Below are 18,169 nucleotides of genomic sequence, written 5' to 3'. Positions count from 1 at the left end.
TTTTTTTTTATGTAATTTTATCGATAATACTCTCGTGTAAGAAATAAATAAACGAAAAATTTTTTTTTTTATATATATATATACGCCATATTTTATTTATATTAATAATAATAATAATAATAAATTTTTTTAATTATATAATAAACAATAATTTTTTTTTTTACAATGAAAACAAACAAAATTTTTTTTATATAAAGGACTAATAATAATAATTTTTTTTGTTTCCCCCCCCCTTTTTCGTTTTTCGTATTTATATGTATGTATATATATATATATATATATATATATATATATTAATATTATTATTTCGCAAACTTTACATTAATTTTTAATAATAATGATAATAATAATAAAGAGTTTTTACTTCTTTCAAAAAACAAAAAACAATTAAAATTTAATTTAATTTATTTTTTTTTTTTCAGAGCGCGAATAATTTTCATCCTTTTTAATAATCAAGGGCATAAGCTTAACAGAAAACCCCCCCCCTCCCCATTTTCTTTTCTTTTTCATATAAATAATAATAATAATAATAATAATGGGAAAATAGGTCGCGAAATAAAAACGCACGAGTATTTTTTTTTATAAACATTTTGTATGTATTTTGTTGTAACTAATTAATCTATACGACCATCACTCACATACCCAAAACAAATATATATATACATACATACACATACGAACATCATTTTTAAATAAAAAAAGTTCATTTCCGGTCGATCGATTCGCACGTTTCCCCTACAAATTATAACAAAACGAAAAAAAAAAACGAAAAAAAAAAAAAAATCAATATGGCGAGTAATAAATAAAAAATCTCAAAAACAAAATGGCAAGACAAACAACTATAAAAAACTAACAAATAAACCAACTAATAATAATAACAAACAAAAAAAATATATGTAAATTATGGCAAAAACTAAATTTTTTTCCTAATCAATCAATCAATCAATCATCTTCAACAAAAAAAAAATTCTCATCAAAATTAACGATAAAAAATTAAAACGAGGTAGAAAATAAAATGAGATAAATAAAATATGAATTAAAATCGACTATAAATTATTTTAAAAATAATAATAATAAAATCGTGGCACCAGAATACTCAAAATAAAATATTAATAATAATAAGAGATCCGACAAAAATATACTTTTCTAACCAAATTAAAAAAATCCAATTAAAAACAAAACAAAAATAAAAAAGTGGTGATGTAATAATCGAATTGAGGAAAACCAAATTCCGATAAAATCGATATTAAATTCTACATCGATCGATCGATCGATTTTACATCTCTCGATAATACGCAATAAATAATATCGTCATTACACGTTTAAAATAAAATAATAATTAGCGTGACGTCATAGGTAGTCCGACACCGGAAAAAATATGTTTTTTTTTTTTTTTTTTTTTTACTCACTTATTGAGTGCGTTTCCAGGAGTTGTTACGCGTTGGCAGTGATCCTACTACTTGACATAAATTTACGTTATAAGCCTAGGCGAATGAAGTCCCTCCACTTGTTTGTCAATGGGGGGACAATGACTTTGATTTTGAGGTCCCCAATCGTTTAACACGCTAGAATGCGCTAATCTGTGAATGAGTCTGTGTGCTATTTGATACCCTCCACTAACTTCTAATTGTGTTAACACTATAATTACTTGTCTGGAAAAAAGAAAAAAGAAAAAAATTATTTTTCCCTTCGGTTTCGTCGTTCGATTGCTCGATGAAATAAATAATTAAATACCTATGCAAGGGAGGCACTGAATCAACCGTCATTAGTTCACCCCGAGTGGAAACCACGTTAAAACTTTCCTGACAATTACATTTTACGTGTATCCATTTATTTTGGTGTCGATTTTCTACGACGACGACTAACCCGGCCCAACCTTTGGTAAGGTAATACGCCGTCATTCCTTCTCGCGCCTGGTAAATTTTAATTTAAACCGTATAAATATTCCATAACGATAATAATAATAATAATAATAATTAAAATTTAGCACAAGTACCTCGTGACGTTTTCCTTTGGTTAGCGTGAGGCTAATAATGGCATCGGCCAAAACGTGATCCGGTGCTGCGATTTGTTCCACGACTAAACCTTTGGAGCTGTGAATGGCTAAAACGTATTCCGGATAATTGGCCGCATCGTCAATTCCTACAAATGAATTTTTAATAAATATTAATTAAAAAAACTAATTTAAAATTTTCGAAAATAAAAAACTCACATCAACTAAATCTTACCCGTGTGCCAATGATTAAAAGCTAAACAAACGAGAATATAATGTTCCGGCTCCAACATTTTATAACACCCGACAAATCCTCGCACTTGGCGCTTACTGTGCTCCACCAAAGGTCCAATAACAGTTGAAGAAGATCTTGCTCTAAATACCACTACGCATAAATCTAATTGCGATCTTTGAGATTTTTCCGAATTTCTAAAATTATATTAAATAATGTCCGTAAGTAATAAAAACTAAACACGCCTTTATAAACGTCCATATTATCCTTCTTATTACCTTTGCCCCTCCTGAAATAAAGTAAATTCGACTTCTGTCGGCTCTAGTACGGCAAGACGCACGCACGACAAGTGTTTTAATGAAGACATTGGAGGCAAAGTTCCATGAAGTCTTACTTCGCTCCATCCGCTACGAACTTTACAAATGTCGATACAATCAAAGTACCTAATCCGCACAATGTCATATTATTAAATAATATTCAATTAGTTTTTACGTAAAAAATAAATTTTGAATTCGAAACAACAAAAAAAAAAAGTAAAACCTTAATACATCCTCGAAAGAAATCCAAAACATTCCGTCGGAAGCTCCGTGTGGCATAAGTTGTTTCTTTAAGAAAGGTGTCCATTGCGGAGAATTGTCCGACCAATCTCCTTTCCATGAATAATGACCCCACGGATTCCTCAATTTTAAAAGTCGCACACCTTCGACATCAACCACATCAAGAACAGAATAAGCGTGCCTGAAAAGAAAAATTAAGGTAAGTAAGTTGAATGCGTACATACGAATTATTACCTTTAATTTATTTTTACATACCTCGGCCTTAAACCCTTTTTCTGATATTCTTCTTCATCGACTTTCATATTTCCTCCTCCGCAAGAAGCTCCCATTAAGAACCCGGCATCTCTTGACGAAAGCAATTGCACCCAGACCAAGTCTTTATCTAAATCGTATTCAGATGGAGGAGATGACGGTTGAAGAGGAATGCTTTCGCAAGGAGCTCCAGTTAACGTGGCCAATCCTTCGATTGCTCTACCAGAAACTAATGCTTCGTAACAACCGTGAATTTTAGCGACGGCTTTTTCAATCAGTGGTACCCACAGTTGTTTACGTTTAGCCTGCATATTCCACATTTTTAATCAAAAGTTCAAAAATAAATCGAATTAAATTAAATAAAGTAAAAAAATAGAGTTCAATTCAAAAACTAATATTTTCTCACCTGAGAATATACTAAATGACCCCTTTTATCGCAAGGTAACAAGTCGTCCACCAAAATTGTCAACCATTTTCCATCTTTACACAATCGAACTTGATAAGCACCTTCGCGGCAAAAGTCTCTGGTTACCATTATTTTTTGAACTAAATCATCTCTTTCGGCGAGAACTGCCAAAGCACTTAATAGCCAACAATTTCCTAAAATACCTGTTTAAAATTTTTTTTTTTTTTCATTTACATAAATTAAAATGTTTGATTTTTTTTTTTTTTTGCAGGGATCATAGTAAGTAGAATAGGAGGAGCGTGAAAAATTTTTTTTTACCTTGAGAAATATCACTAGGCTTTGGAGTTCGAAATACCATCCAATTTAAATTACAATCTTCTTCCAATGCGATTTGGTGTGGTCTCAACCATTGAACCACGTGATTATCTTTGGTATCCGCAGGATTGTAATACAGAGATTTCGGAGTCGGTGGAAAAGAATCATCGACGTACAGTCCACGAGTCTACATAGAAAATTTGGCTTCTTAAATTCTTATTTTTTTTTTTTTTTAAAGAAAAAGAAATTGCGAATTATAATTTTTTAAAAAATGAATTACCTCCTTGCAAAAATTAATAATTTTTTTCCATTTTTCCAATGCTTGAACCTCTTCTCCATGTCTAAGATCTTCCATTAATTCACTTTCTCGTCTAAAATCAGTCATTAAAAGGTCATCATTAGCAACAATTCGATCTTGAATGGTTGTGGTCATTAAAATAGATCTAAAAAAATAATTTTAATAAAAAAAAAAAAAAAAAAAAAAAAAAAAAGTGTTTTTAGTTTTCACTCGACAACAACAACAAAAATTTTTTTTTTTTTTTAAATGAAATGAACGTTAAAAAAATTAATACCTAGATTCTTCTAAAGAATTTAAACAATTTCTTGATCTGTAACACATATCGCACACGTCTGATGACCCAAAGTTTTCGTAGGTACAAGAAACGCAATGCCAAGAAAAACGTGTAACATCTTCGTCATTTATTTTTATTATCGGACTAGTCAAAACGGTCTCCTAAAATTTTAAAAAAAATTTTAATTAGAATCACGGTTATGTTCTGCTATGAATCCATTAAAAAAATCATCATCATCACCTGATCATTATTAGAATCTTTGACAGAAATTTTCGGTTTGTTTTGAGATTGATTTTTGGACATCAATGTTATTCTCCTGTGACCAGGTAATGGATTTCTCTGTTTTGGAATAGCTCCAGACATGTGTTGCTTTTGAAGTTTTGATGAATGATTTTCACGAGGACGAGGAGAAGTACTTCGAGATGCTGCGTGATTAATGAAAAAAAATTTTTTTTACAAATAAGTCACTTTTTTTTTAACCGTTAACTGCAAAATGCATGCTTACTATTTTTGACAATTCCAAGTACATTTTTATTTGCTTTGCAAGCGAGACAAACCAAATTACAATTTCGATTTTTTAATGTACACTGAGGACATGACCAAAATTCACCCTTTCTTAAAGTTGATTCTTCTTCGGTTGATAAACTTTTAAGTTTGGAACCACCACAGGCCAGGCAAACGGTGCAACGTCCTTCATTTTCCTGTAAAGTTTTTTTTTTTTTTTTTTTTTTTTTTAAATTAATGGGAAAAACTTTATTAAAGTTGCAATCATCATTCCCTAATTAAAAACCTTTACTATTTAATATTCTTACCAGTGTGCACTTTCTACAAATCCATTTTTCTAAATGATCATTGTTGTCATTGGTGATGAATACGCTACTTCCATTATCCGTCCGTTGATTGAATGATTGAAGATTTTTTTCTTGCCTCGATGAAACAATCGTCGATAGACTTAACGTAGGTGGTAAATTAAAATTGTTTTCCATTTTGTCTCTTCTAATTAAATTATCGTAACAAGAGCTATTATTTCTTACAGGTGTATATATAACACTGTCTTTTGTTACTGTTATTAAACCAGGTTCGGTTAAAGAGGGAGGAGATCGAGTTAAATTACAAATATCACAAGAATTCGTCCAAAGAGGATTATATGCATAGGAGCACTTGGTACAAGTCCACATTCTTTCCAATTGATTTACTTTAGTAATTTCACAAGAATCTTGATGATTGGTATCATTTTTATTTTCACGTACTAATTCATCGGATAAACTTCTTAATTGCGAAGAATCTTCAAAATGAGATACATTTTTGGTGTTCTTTTGTTTGTCCAGAGCTTTGTCACTTGTAGGCCATAATTCTTCATAATTAGAAACTTTTGAATTGTTTCTCACATCTGTTAAATCAATAATTATATTTGAAGATTTATTATGCACATTATTTACATTTTTTCCAATTCCTTTACAAATAATTTCAGAATTTTTTTCAGGGGGTTCCCATTTGTTCCCATCATGAGTTGACATTATTGATTTTTTATCGCAAACATTTGATTTTGAATTCATGACAGATATTTCTGGAATTGATTCTGTAGTTCTTAATGGTATTTTTACAGATTTTTGATCACTATAATTTTGATTGTATGATGGCAACTCAGAACATTTTACCGATGGCAATAATGGCTGATCCACAGAGTTTTTCTCAGAATTTAATTCATCGTATGAAACAAACAATTTTCTCTCTTTCACCGAATCAGTATTTTTTAATTCGTTATCAATTGGTAATGATCTGTTGTTATAACCGAGAAGTGAGGTATCACTTTCATTTGACACATTCGTGAAAGGTTCTGTAATACCTATGTATGAGTATTTAAATTCTTTTGATTTCGGATTGCAGGGACTTGAATGCGAATTATTAATATTTACAGTATTGTTAGAAGCAGAATATAAAAGATTGTTTTGAGTATCTGTTTCAATCAAACTTTTTCTATTGTTTGATAATTTGTTGTTTTGTGTTGCATCAGAATTTGGAGTGTTCACTTCTGAATAACACCTTCTAAATGTTGGCAAGCTGTAAAGGCCGTGAGATTCTAAATTCATATTATTTTCTTGATTGAGAGATCTTATAAATTGAGTATTCGTTTTTATTGTGGAATCTGTCAAAGGTGTCTTAATTGTACCATTGTTTTTAAGAGGATCTGCATCAGCATTGTCCCATTCTGGTACTGTTATAACAACATTACTTTTAGAATAAATTCTTTCAGTGTCGGAAATTTTTTTTGGAGTTTCACAAACTTCGCATCGATCTGCATCACTAAAGTTTTCCAATGTACATCTAGAACATATCCATTTATTTATATCCGATGATATTTTTGTTTGATTTTTATGATTAGAAGAACAAAACAATCTAGAACTATTTAATTCGCTGTCATTTTTATTTATATCCGTTTGCATTTGCTGATGATCCACTGATGAATCCACAAGCAAGCTTGTTGGGCGTTTAAACAAAGAAGATTTGGCTGAATTTTCCAAAAGAAGTTTATGTACAACACTTCCATTCGAAAGAGAACGACTGACTTTATTTTTAACTCTCTCATACATGGAAGGGCTTTGCCTTTTAGGTGAATGATTGTTTGAAAATGAATTATCTTTTCTATTAATTGAAGAGTTTAAATTTCCTACTGTACTACTACTTTTATTTGACGTAACTGAATTTGATGAATTTGACGAATTCGTTGTAACTTCTTGTAACCAATTTGATGAGAATTGATCCATTCCTGTAGATAACCTAGCTTTTTTTTCTAACTTAACATTTAAATTTTCTTTTATATTAAAACCGCATCCAATACAGCACGAGCTAACGGTTGAGTTGAACAATCCGCAATATTCGCAACTCCAACAACGACTTATTGTATTAATACTGGCAGATCTTTTCAAAAAATTTGACTTTTTATCTAAGTAAGAAAAATTTTTTAAAAAGCAATTATTAAACTTATTTTTCGATTCTGTTCTATTATGTGTGAAATCTTGAAAAGATTTTTTCTTTCGAATAACTCCGCATCTCTCACAATGTAATCGTTCTGTCGGATTTATGTATGAACAATTATCACAAAACCATTGTAGAACAGAGGCAATCGAGCCCATTTTATAAAAACCATGGCTAAGTTTTACTTTAAAACTTTTATTTATAGATATATTTAAATTAAATAAATATTACTTAAACACTTTTTGAATTTCATTACATTTTTTTTTTACTTGTAAAAAAAAAAAATAAAATAAAAAACTTATTGTGATGTTTAACTTAAGCTGGAAAAATCCAATTACATTTTGCTCAGCAACAAAAGAAATTTATTCTAAACGCAGAATCAATGTTTCTTATCCTACGCCAATTTAATTTTAAAATTATTTTCGCGGGTTTTTTTTTTTTGAATTATTTACATTAGACCTCCTTATCTTTAAGTTTTTTTTTTTTTTTTTTTTTTACAGTAGAAAACATTTAAATTATTTTCAACTTTATAACACAATTTTAAATTTTTATTTAAATGTTTTTGTGTTTTGAAAATTAAAAAAATGTGTAAAATAGGCTTGAAAATCTTAAAAAATTTTTAACTGGATTAAACTTTTTTTATACATAATTGTTGCTGAAGGAAAATTTTACCTTAATTGACAATTTGTTAAATTTGATTATGTACTTGTTTTGAATTATATTATAGTGAGATAAAAATAAATAATTTTAAATACTACCCCTTTGATTTATTTTTTATATTTTACTGTAAAACCATAAAACTTAACAAAGGCAATCACTAAACTAAAAAAAAAAAAAAAAAATTGAAATAACCTTAAAACTACAAACTTGTTGATTTCATTAATTTTTTCCTTATTTTAAAATGAATATATCAATGTTGCCAAATTTTATTGTGATGTCTAGTTATTTATTAAATTACTATGAATTCTTAATAACTTTAATTAGGCTAATTTTGTAATTTTTATTACTTGTTAACAAATCAATTGTGATATTTACTATCAATTGGCTTTGAATCAGGACAAAACTTGTTTTTGGGATTCGTACAAAATGTACATTTAAAATTTACAAAAAAAAATTAATAATTTTAAACGTTTTATTAAAAAATTATATATTCAGTAAATAAGAATTAGTTAAATGCAAAATCATTACAATTATTTTGCATATATATATATATATATAAAACAAATTTTTTAATAAATTTTTGCCATAATAATCAGTATTTAAAAATTTTAACAGCGGTATAGCTAAAACAATCGTTTCATTTTTAACATAATATACAATAAATAAAATTATACTTTTATCGAAATATATATATATACAAGAGGCGTTTCCCCCCCCCCCTTCAAACATTTTTACTGAAGACAGGCTTGTATTTTATCAATCCATTCTTGAGCGGTAGAAGCATCGTTTGCACAAAAATTATAAGTTCGCCTACAAGTCCTCAACTACAAAAAAAAAAAAAATAAAATAAAATGGTAAGTAATCAATATGGGGGGGGGGGAAATTTGTTTGTTTAACACAAATTAAATTAGCTTACATCAAAGAAAGCTTTTTCATCTGCTTTTTTCGGAGTACCTGGACCTGGAGTGGCTGATATGACGGATACTACTTCACCTAAATCTGAGCAGACGAAAAAAAAAAATCAATACATTAATGTCTCAATAATGCTCCCGATACCATTTAATTATTTAATTAATTACCAATGTATCCTTTACAGTGTGAATCTTCGACTGCATCATAATATCTCAATTGATGCTTTATAGAATCCAAAACAAACCATCTTTGTTTCCATCCTTTCAAAAGAGCTCCCCTTTTATACAAATACCCCTCGTGAGTTCTATTTTCCGCCACGTTGGAACTAAATTGTTCGTAATATTGATGACTGGATGCCTGAAATACATTTTTACTCTTAAAATCACGCACACAACCTTAAAATGTTTTTTTTTTTTTTTGAATGTTGAACTTATATCGATACCTGAAGAGTCGTTACATTAGAATTAACTGAATTTGTGTGACCGCTTCTTGTTAATGTTTGAGTTTGATTGCCCTCTATGGCCTTATATTTTGTACAATTTTTGGGTACGTTTTCCGCACATTTTTCGTGGCAACTATATCCGCAATCTACGCATCTCACTCCAGTCTGCAAAAGTGCACATGCATTTAAGATTTTTTTTAAAATCACACACGAATAAAAAAAAAAAAAAAAAACCTTAAAATTTTGAATTTAACAACGTACCTTAAAAGGACCCCAAAAAACATTTGGACAAGCATCGCACGAAGTGGGTGTAGTATAATTATATTTTTCAAATCTATGAGGATGCGAATAAGCATAAGACATTTCCGTTGCTCCTTCGATTTTTCCTCTCAAAAGTATTTCGAGGGTAGACCTTTTGTGCAATAAACGTCCGTGATATCGTACCAATTGAGTATTAAAGGAAGAGTGTCTCTGTAAATTTTTTGTTAAGTAAACGTTAAGATAATGTCACCATTTTTTTTTTTTTTTTCAAATGCTCAAGATTTTACACAATTCTTACAACGAGGGAATCGGTAGACGGTATTTCTAATTTATCCCAAAGAACTTTCCACTTTTGAGGTAAATGACCTAATTCAGTTTCCAGCCTGTATATTTCTTCCAGTACCTGAGAAAATGCTTCGGGTACATTTTTTTCTACGGTATCGTACCTAAAAGACAAATATAAGAAAATGTCTACGGTAAAATTGTTAACCTTAAGATGAATCGAAATAAATAAAAGTAAATAAAAATACCCAGCAATGACGGTTTTTCTCAAAGATTTCATTCCCACTTCATTGGGCTCCGTTTCATCATCTTGAAGATAATCCATTTGAACAATTTCGAGATCGTACGGGGGTCCATGTGCCAATTCTTCGTTTAAATAATAACCCCAAATTTCTAATTTTGGAATATGCGATGACGGTCTCAAAACCTTAAATTAAAAAAATTAAATATTTTAGATAAAAATTTTTTTTTTTTTTCCAATTCCTTTATTTTTAAATGTTTTTAAAAACTTACGGAATTTTCGTTGTCAGGTGTATACATAAAATTGTAAAATATTGGTAATCTCATGTGTTGTTTTTCAATGTAATCAAAAATTGATTGTCCCAAATTAGGCCCCTGACTCGTTCCTGATAATGATTACGAAATTTTAATAAAAAAACTATTGCTATAATAAAACAATTCGTATTTTTAATAATTATATACCTGCAAGTCTACCTCCCGGATAAATACTTTCATCATCCGAACCGCAAGTGTCTACCCCTTTATGATGAGTAGGTAAACTACCGCGTTTATCTTCCACAGCCGTTATGCCACATTCGACCCTTTCGCATTCGCAATCTAAGAGAAAAGTCCGAAATCTGCAGGAGACTGAATGATATGCTAAAAACCTTAAATAAAAATCATTGAATTCAAAGGCTAACGGAAATTGTTTTTGAATTTGATGCACGACATCCAAAAATTGGATGAAAGTCGGAGCGAATCCGCTCGCGGGAGAATTCGTAGACAAATTGGACCGATGAGAAAATCTATATCCAAAAGCCAGCCATTCTTTTTCAATGAGAACTCTAAATCCGTCGATCGTTCGATAGTAAGGATCCAAACAAAGTTGTGCAACTGAAGAAATCTGAAATTAGGAAAAGTTATGTAAAAATTATTATTACACCTTCTTCTTACGATTTTTAAAATGAGAAAATTATCCGAATAAATAATTTTGTTTTTTTTGGTACCTGTGACGTTATATCCCACCCATCTTCCAAAGACAGCAAAACAGAAGAACCTTGCATGTCTATTAAATCGACGACGGTTCCGGAAATTTGCATTATACTTTTAATTTGTAGTAGCCATTCTGAACTTTCGACTAACCTGTAATAGCAAAAAAAAGTAAACAAAAATTTTCATACATTATTTAAACTTTAAAAATAAAAAGAAAAAACATTTTTATCAATTTTTAATTACTTTAAAAAAGTTTGCTCCGGTTCAGGGCTGACGGAAGATGGAATGCAAGCTCTCATAATTTTTTTAAAAGCAGCCTTAGTACTCCTAATATCATAATAATCCAAGGGAATAAAATCAGTCTTTAAATTTGATTCAGTTTTAACGCCCTAAAAGAAAAAAAAATTTTTTTTTTATTTTGCCAATAATATTTTAAATAATAAAACTAGTTTTTTTTGCTGTAATTTAACCTTCGTTTGGGTTTTCTCTCCCAATATATATAAAGGAGATCTTTGAAATATTTGCACGCTATCAGTTCCAGAATCACTATCACCGGATAATCTTTGAAGAGGCCTCGTTCCCGCATTTACACTTGCTAAAGAAGCTTGAGAACTGCTTTGACGACGATCTTTCAAAGAGCCCCATCTCCCAAAATTTTTCGGAGCTTTTCCTCCGCTGGATCGTGGGAAAACTCTAAAAAAAAATTTTTGCAATACTTTTTATTACTGCTACGTAATCCGAAAGAAAAAAAAAAAAAAAAAAAAAAATTATACCTACCCTAAAGTTCCCATAGCTTTATTAAAGGGATTACTTCTTCTATTACTTTCAGGAGTTGTTAGGCTCGTTTGCAAATGATCGTCTGCAGCTAAAACTAAAGAATCTATACTCAGGTTACTATCCGACATTCCCCAAGTCCCTCCTTGACGTACAACGGAAAGAGGAGTTGCAGCTACCAATTCCATGAGATATTTTTCTTGTTCAATAGACGATGCAGTGTCAGACGTAGCGACTGAATTTAAAAAATTTAATTAAAATCGTAATTACGTCACCGTCGCCATTTTATACTCCGAATTTAAAAAAAAAAATACCTGTAGCCGTGGGATGGCCTTTTAACATTCCCATTACGCTTTTACCATAAGACCTGGCAGCTCGAACGAGTAAAGCTTTAGTTCGCGGATGTCTCCAAGTTACAACGGGAAATCTATTATGCCTATAACATTGACAAATCCGACGAAGAGAATTATCTTCGATTGCAGCGGGAACCACGAGTAAAGCGGGATAACTGAAAGTATTACAAACGATTTAAAATTATAATTCACTAAAAAAAAAAAAAAAAAAAAAATCCAACGGGTTTTACATAAGTTTGTACCTTCGACACATAAGATACCCAGCGTTTACGGATGTAATTCTAAATAAATCATGTTTTTGTGTTTTTGAATTAAAAGATGCGTCGTTAGTCAACCCCAAACGATGCCAATCTCTTACGTAGCTTCTTTCTGACAACCTTTCCAAAGTTTTAGCATCCGTAGCTTGAGGTGGTATACTTACAGAAGCCGTCGATTCAAATTCGTCAACTTTAATGTACAAGTTAAAATTTTTTTATAAGATAAATATTAAAAATTTCCAAAAAAAATTAAACTACAAACTTGATAAATCATCTTGTTCGAATTCGACCGATGGCAAACTCATCCTTCCGGGAGAAGTTAAATATTTTTGACTGCTCAAGTTTGGAAAAACGTATTTTTGCCTTTTCGAAGACGTTTTCGGTTTGAATCCAGCTTTCCTAGCAGTTTTCAATAAAGTTTTCTTTGCAAAACCCCTAAAAGAAAAAATTTTGTTTTTAGAAATGATATCGAATTATTAATAAAGCTAAATTCTCACTTTACACAATAACAAACAGTCTTCAGGTTTATTTTTATCCAATGTTTAAAAACATTGAACCTGAATTAGTGTTCGAAGATAAAAAAAAAAAAAATTTTTTTAGGGTACTTACTTAAGAGTAACATTTTTTTCTTTTCCTTTATGAAGAGGAGTTTGAGATACCACAACCTGACCGATAAAAGCGAAATAATGAAAAATGTCAGGAGGATGGCGAACTTTTTGAAGCATTTTTCTAAAGCTTTCTATACTTTCTTGCGTAACTTCTTCGTCAAATGCTAATTTCAATAGCTGTAATTTTAATAAGTGTTTCGAAAAACATTAAATAAAAAAAAAAATTAAATCAATAAAATTTATCTGAAATGAAATATTATTTTTTATACCTGGAAAGTACAGGACCTCAACTGAAGGCCTTCATTAAGCCATTGCTCTAGATGAGGTAAATATTGAGCATTGTTCACTCGTTTTTCTTTCGTCAATGAAGTAACCGGAAAAGCGCGGACAATTAATTGTTCACAAGCTTTAAAAAAAAAAAATAAACAAGTCTTAAATAATTTTATTAATAAATAAAAAAAAATATGAATTTATTTACTAACCAAAAGGGTCACAAGGTGTTCCTTTAAATATAATCCTATAATTAGTTAAAAAAATGGCACCTTCCGCCGGTAATAATGGAGGTCCTCCAAAAGTACCCCCGGTGACCTCATCTCTACCATCAGCCAACATATACACTCTTAAACCTTCCATTACTAAATCTTCACCCGGCAGCATGGTTGGAGTTAAAATCTTTGGCTGAAATTTAAAATTTTGCTCAAGTTTTTGAGTATTTTAAGGTATAAAGATATAAAAGTTTAAAACTAGTAAAATTTTTAAACGTACTTTTTGTATTGGTAATAATCTTTTTGATTCTTTATAAACAGCATCTAAAGTTTCGATGTGCATGTGAACGACGCCGGGTATCATTAAATGCAGAGCTCTAACATGTTCGTAACTCACTCCACCTTCCGTACAAACTTTATCTACGAATCTTGATACCGTGCGAATGACTGCTGCTCCAGTTTCCCCGGGATCAGCCTCTTCGAAACCTGATTCTGCATCTGCACTATCACTTTCTGCAACGCTGAAATTTCGATTTAAATAAATAATTATATTAAACTATTTTTTAAAAGTTCATCCAATTAAAATGATTGACTAAATGCAGAATTTACTGAATTAAATCAGTTTAAAATTTTTCATAAACTAAATTTTTTTGTAAATTTAAAAAAAAAAAAACAAATTACCTATTGGTGTTGCAATTACTTGTGCGTTCTTCGTCTAAATTAGATTCTTGTTTATGTGCTCGGCTTGCTATATCCAAGGGTACCAACAAATAAACCATTCTATTCGCGTAATGAATAGCTTGACTGTATAAAGTTGACTCTTCGCTGCAAACAAGCTCTTGCTGTTTTTCTATTACGAAAAACGTTTATTATTACGTTATATTTTTGACTTTAGGTTCAAATTTAATGTTTATATTTGCAATACCTGGAGTGTATGCGTTCCACAACCGCATTTGCTCAGCAGCTATTTCTAGGGCGCTGGGTTCTTGTATACGACTGTAGTTTCTAAAAGGAAACTCTCTTGAATCTCTCGGGCTACTTGGTGGCAAAGAATTTATTTCCATTCTAGGCAAGTACAGGGCTTTAATGTCTCTTTGAACGTCTTGGTAAAAAGCTGATTCCCAAAACTGTTGATTTTGCCAAACAGGATGTTCCTACAAAAAGGAAAAAATCTCGTGATTTTATAATCTTTCTAAATAAAATAAAGTACAAGAAAGACAGAAGATTGGATTTTAATTATAAATACCTGAATGCAGGTATATGCAAATTGAATAACACCAGTACATAATTTTCGACAAAAAGCCGTTGATAATGGTAATAGAGCAGCTGCCACTCCGTGTTCATCCATAGCTGAATCGTCCTATAAGAAAAAAAAAAATGGAATTTTTAAAGCTTATAATATTTATGAACGTAAAAAAAGATTTTAATTTTCGGCTGCCAACCTGAAGAGCACAATTCATTAAACGAACTACTAAATCAAATTGTTGATGCTCTAACATAGCTTTATTTCCAACAACATGTTGTGAAAGCTCTGAACACAAAGCCAACCTAGCAGCTTTACTTTTAAGCGCTCTACCAACAGCTGGAAATGTTTTTCTAGCGTCTGAAATTTTGTTTTCGAATATGCAGTTGATGCAATTCTTTAAAACTTCGAGTCGGCGTGCTGAATCGGAAATACCAGGGCGATTATCGGATATGGTAGATATGTGCGGACCGTTCGGGACTATTCTCGGTTGTGCAGGCCGTAAAGAAGATAACCTGTTGACAATATTTTTTTATTTAGCTTTGTTTGGTGCATTAATATATTTACCATATACACAACACTCGTCAAAAATCAATTCGAAAACAACTTTTTATTTTTAATAAGAAATTTCTATCATGTATTAGCTTACCGAACCAATTCATTAGGTCCACTTCCCCTCCTTTTTTCGGTTAAAATAAAAAATAATTATTAAATAAACCATAATAAGCATTTAAAATATATTGATAAGGACTAATTTAAAGAACCCAATTTAAATGTCACAATTATTTTTAAAATTTGAATTTACCTTGCTTTTAAATTGTTCTTAATCATTCCTTCATCTATTATCGCTTGAACTTTTGCATAATCCAATTGAGGTAAGGGTGGATGATGAATTCTCGTAAAAGCTCCTTCTGGAGGTTTAAGAATTTTTTGAACGTACGGCTGATGATTCGGATTTTCGTTGACGTATAATTGTTGACCTAATTCCTAGAATGTGTAATTGAATCTATAGTTGTAATATTACATTTTTAAAATCTTTCATTATAGAATTCAATAACGCAAATAATTAACAAAATATAAATAAATTATCCTTATAATCGACCAAAAAAATGAAATCTCATTCATAAAAAAATTTTTTTTTTTAAAATTAAAAATGTAATTTCGATTTTTAAATAAAATATACCTGAATATGATTTAAAAGTTTTTTCGGATCTTGCGTTTCGATTTTGAGTAATTCACCAATATTATTGTACAGCTCGTCCCAAACATCGCAAGGTCGCCAAGGGGGTCCTCTTTCAGAAACAAAACCAGTGAAAAACATGCAATCAAGTACTCGAGTAGTAAATTCACAGTCAATTAACGATCTTTCTCCTAAAAAAAAAGACTAAAAAAAAAAAAACGAATATAAATGCGGGAATCGTGTTTACTGATAAAACAACTTTAAAAAATTTTTTTTTTTTTAATCATTTTATAATTTGATCTTTTACCTTGTGAAATGTTATAACTGGTTTTGGATATATTCTAATAATTGTCAGACAACTGCGATATCCTTGAAATAATTGTGCAAAAGTTCTCATAAATACGGCACGTATTTCTTTATCTAAGAGTGCTGGTTGTGTTTCCCTCATTGCCAGAGGAGGGAAAGCATGATCCGCCCAGCTTAATTCCGGTTGGAGAACAAGGGACAAACTCTCTTGCGTTTGCGAAAGAAAGGGTTCTGGTAACAAAGGTAAAGAAACCCTGTCAGGAAGTTGAATAGATCCGCCATCTAAATCCGCCACAATAACATCCATCTAAAAGTTTAAATATTCATGCTGAAATGCTAGAAATTACAATAATTGAATAAAAAAATAGTGGAAAATTATTAAATATACCAAATCTGATATTTCAGGTTTAAGAGAGCTGTGAATTCCCATAATAAATGGAGTAGGAGTTGATATAACTTCAAGAAGAGCAGCAGGTAATAACGGAATATATACATGAGTATATTTAAATGGATACATGAGAGCTGTAAGAGCTCTACTCCCTTCAGTCAGACGTGTATAACTTTTTGAATGAAATAAAATTTTATGTTCTGTCATAATGGCACAAAATAAAACTAGTACATTTCTTATACCTGCCAATAAAAAAAATGTCTTCTTTTAAAAAAAATTAAATTAAAATGATGTTTTAAATAAGTAATTTAAAGTATTACCTAATTGTTGAAACAACAGATTAACAGAAGTATGAGTTACAGGAAGAGACGGAGACAGTGGAGGCTGCAATGCTTGTCTATCACCAGCTCCTATACTAAATCTGACTTGTGGTCCTCCTGGTGGAGGAACTTGAATACATCCTAATATATTTCCCACTAAAGTTTCCAAAGGAACATTAATATTTTCAATACATACTGTGTAAATCAAGCCTAAGCAACTCTACAACAAATTTTAATTGAAAATGAAGTAAAATTTACATCTTAATGGCACTTACTAAGTTTATTTATAAAATACTAATTACCCTAAAAGTATCAATGTAATCTAATCTTGAAACTAAAACTAAACATTTAGGAGCATACATAATGCTGTAATGTGAAATTGGTAAAATGGATGTTCTTCCTAAACTTCCAAGCCTTTCTCCACTTTCATTTTCAAGTGCATCTTCTTCTTCATCAACAGGTTTACTCGGAGTTATAGATACTGTTTCATTAAAACAAAGGCATGCACAGTAATGTCGGTTGGCATCAATATCAGTTAAAACTGACACAAAAAATTTTGGCTCTTGTCTTTCGGTAGACAGTGCCCAACCTTGAGGTTGACAAAACTAAAAGCAAGTTAAAAATAAAAAACAATACATATTGAATTTAAAAGGGGGGGAAAAAAAATTACAATGGATTATTTTATTATTATGACCGATTTACTTATAGCACTTCAATTTATTAATGTAAATTTTAAATCAAATAGTTTTAAATCCAAATCAAAGTAATTAAAGAATAAAACATGTTAATATTAATGATTGTCATAAATAATCTGTTAACAACTTGGAATTACACATATAAATTGTAAAATACCAACCAATTCAATTCCTTCAATGAATGGAGTGTCACTCCAGTCTGTGTTTGGAAATCTTTGTAATATAACACCATTGCTTACTCCACTTCCTATAACATAATAATATTGCATTTTCATTATATTTAAGGGTATTGTTTACTCCAGCATGCTTAGCTAAGGAAAAGACATTGACTTTGACATTTGTTTTATTTAAAAATAAAATTTTTAATTTTAAGTAATTGTCTCGTGTACTTACTTTCTTTACTGTGATCGTACCCAACAATAACAAAATAATCAGCCAACCGTGACATTTCAATTTCTTATGTGATATACAAAATTACAGTTTCTAAT

The 18,169-nt window shown here is 30.4% G+C and overlaps 2 protein-coding genes across 2 annotated transcripts; both read right to left on the bottom strand.

Annotated features, from left to right (window-relative positions):
- Positions 1 to 1,471: 1,471 nt before the first annotated feature.
- Positions 1,472 to 7,461, bottom strand: Phum_PHUM006450 (Calpain D, putative; the record flags this gene model as incomplete). The annotated part of the gene is made up of 14 exons (XM_002422647.1): positions 1,472 to 1,652; positions 1,735 to 1,913; positions 1,997 to 2,142; positions 2,229 to 2,422; positions 2,504 to 2,668; positions 2,766 to 2,963; positions 3,038 to 3,339; positions 3,441 to 3,643; positions 3,759 to 3,942; positions 4,036 to 4,198; positions 4,328 to 4,485; positions 4,568 to 4,752; positions 4,833 to 5,028; positions 5,140 to 7,461. 14 exons carry the CDS (start codon positions 7,459 to 7,461, stop codon positions 1,472 to 1,474), a joined length of 4,776 nt encoding a protein of 1,591 aa, XP_002422692.1.
- A 1,233-nt stretch (positions 7,462 to 8,694) lies between these two features.
- On the bottom strand, positions 8,695 to 18,129 carry Phum_PHUM006440 (SET-binding factor, putative; the record flags this gene model as incomplete). The annotated part of the gene is made up of 33 exons (XM_002422646.1): positions 8,695 to 8,787; positions 8,880 to 8,962; positions 9,043 to 9,232; positions 9,318 to 9,482; positions 9,579 to 9,788; positions 9,877 to 10,024; positions 10,109 to 10,287; positions 10,374 to 10,486; positions 10,563 to 10,983; positions 11,087 to 11,222; positions 11,316 to 11,461; positions 11,543 to 11,700; positions 11,884 to 12,081; positions 12,161 to 12,354; positions 12,442 to 12,646; positions 12,758 to 12,891; positions 13,066 to 13,241; positions 13,334 to 13,470; positions 13,547 to 13,742; positions 13,830 to 14,070; positions 14,231 to 14,399; positions 14,475 to 14,703; positions 14,796 to 14,909; positions 14,992 to 15,307; positions 15,598 to 15,779; positions 15,976 to 16,156; positions 16,220 to 16,230; positions 16,280 to 16,585; positions 16,667 to 16,908; positions 16,987 to 17,206; positions 17,289 to 17,575; positions 17,821 to 17,928; positions 18,075 to 18,129. The coding sequence occupies 33 exons, from the start codon at positions 18,127 to 18,129 to the stop codon at positions 8,695 to 8,697; spliced, it is 5,943 nt and encodes a 1,980-aa protein (XP_002422691.1).
- Positions 18,130 to 18,169: the final 40 nt, after the last annotated feature.

Source organism: Pediculus humanus, genomic scaffold, assembly GCF_000006295.1.
Source record: "Pediculus humanus corporis 1103172107368 genomic scaffold, whole genome shotgun sequence".
NCBI classification, from domain to species: domain Eukaryota; kingdom Metazoa; phylum Arthropoda; class Insecta; order Psocodea; family Pediculidae; genus Pediculus; species Pediculus humanus.
Note: the sequence above shows the minus strand (reverse complement) of the source record. Positions and strands in the feature narration are given on the sequence as shown.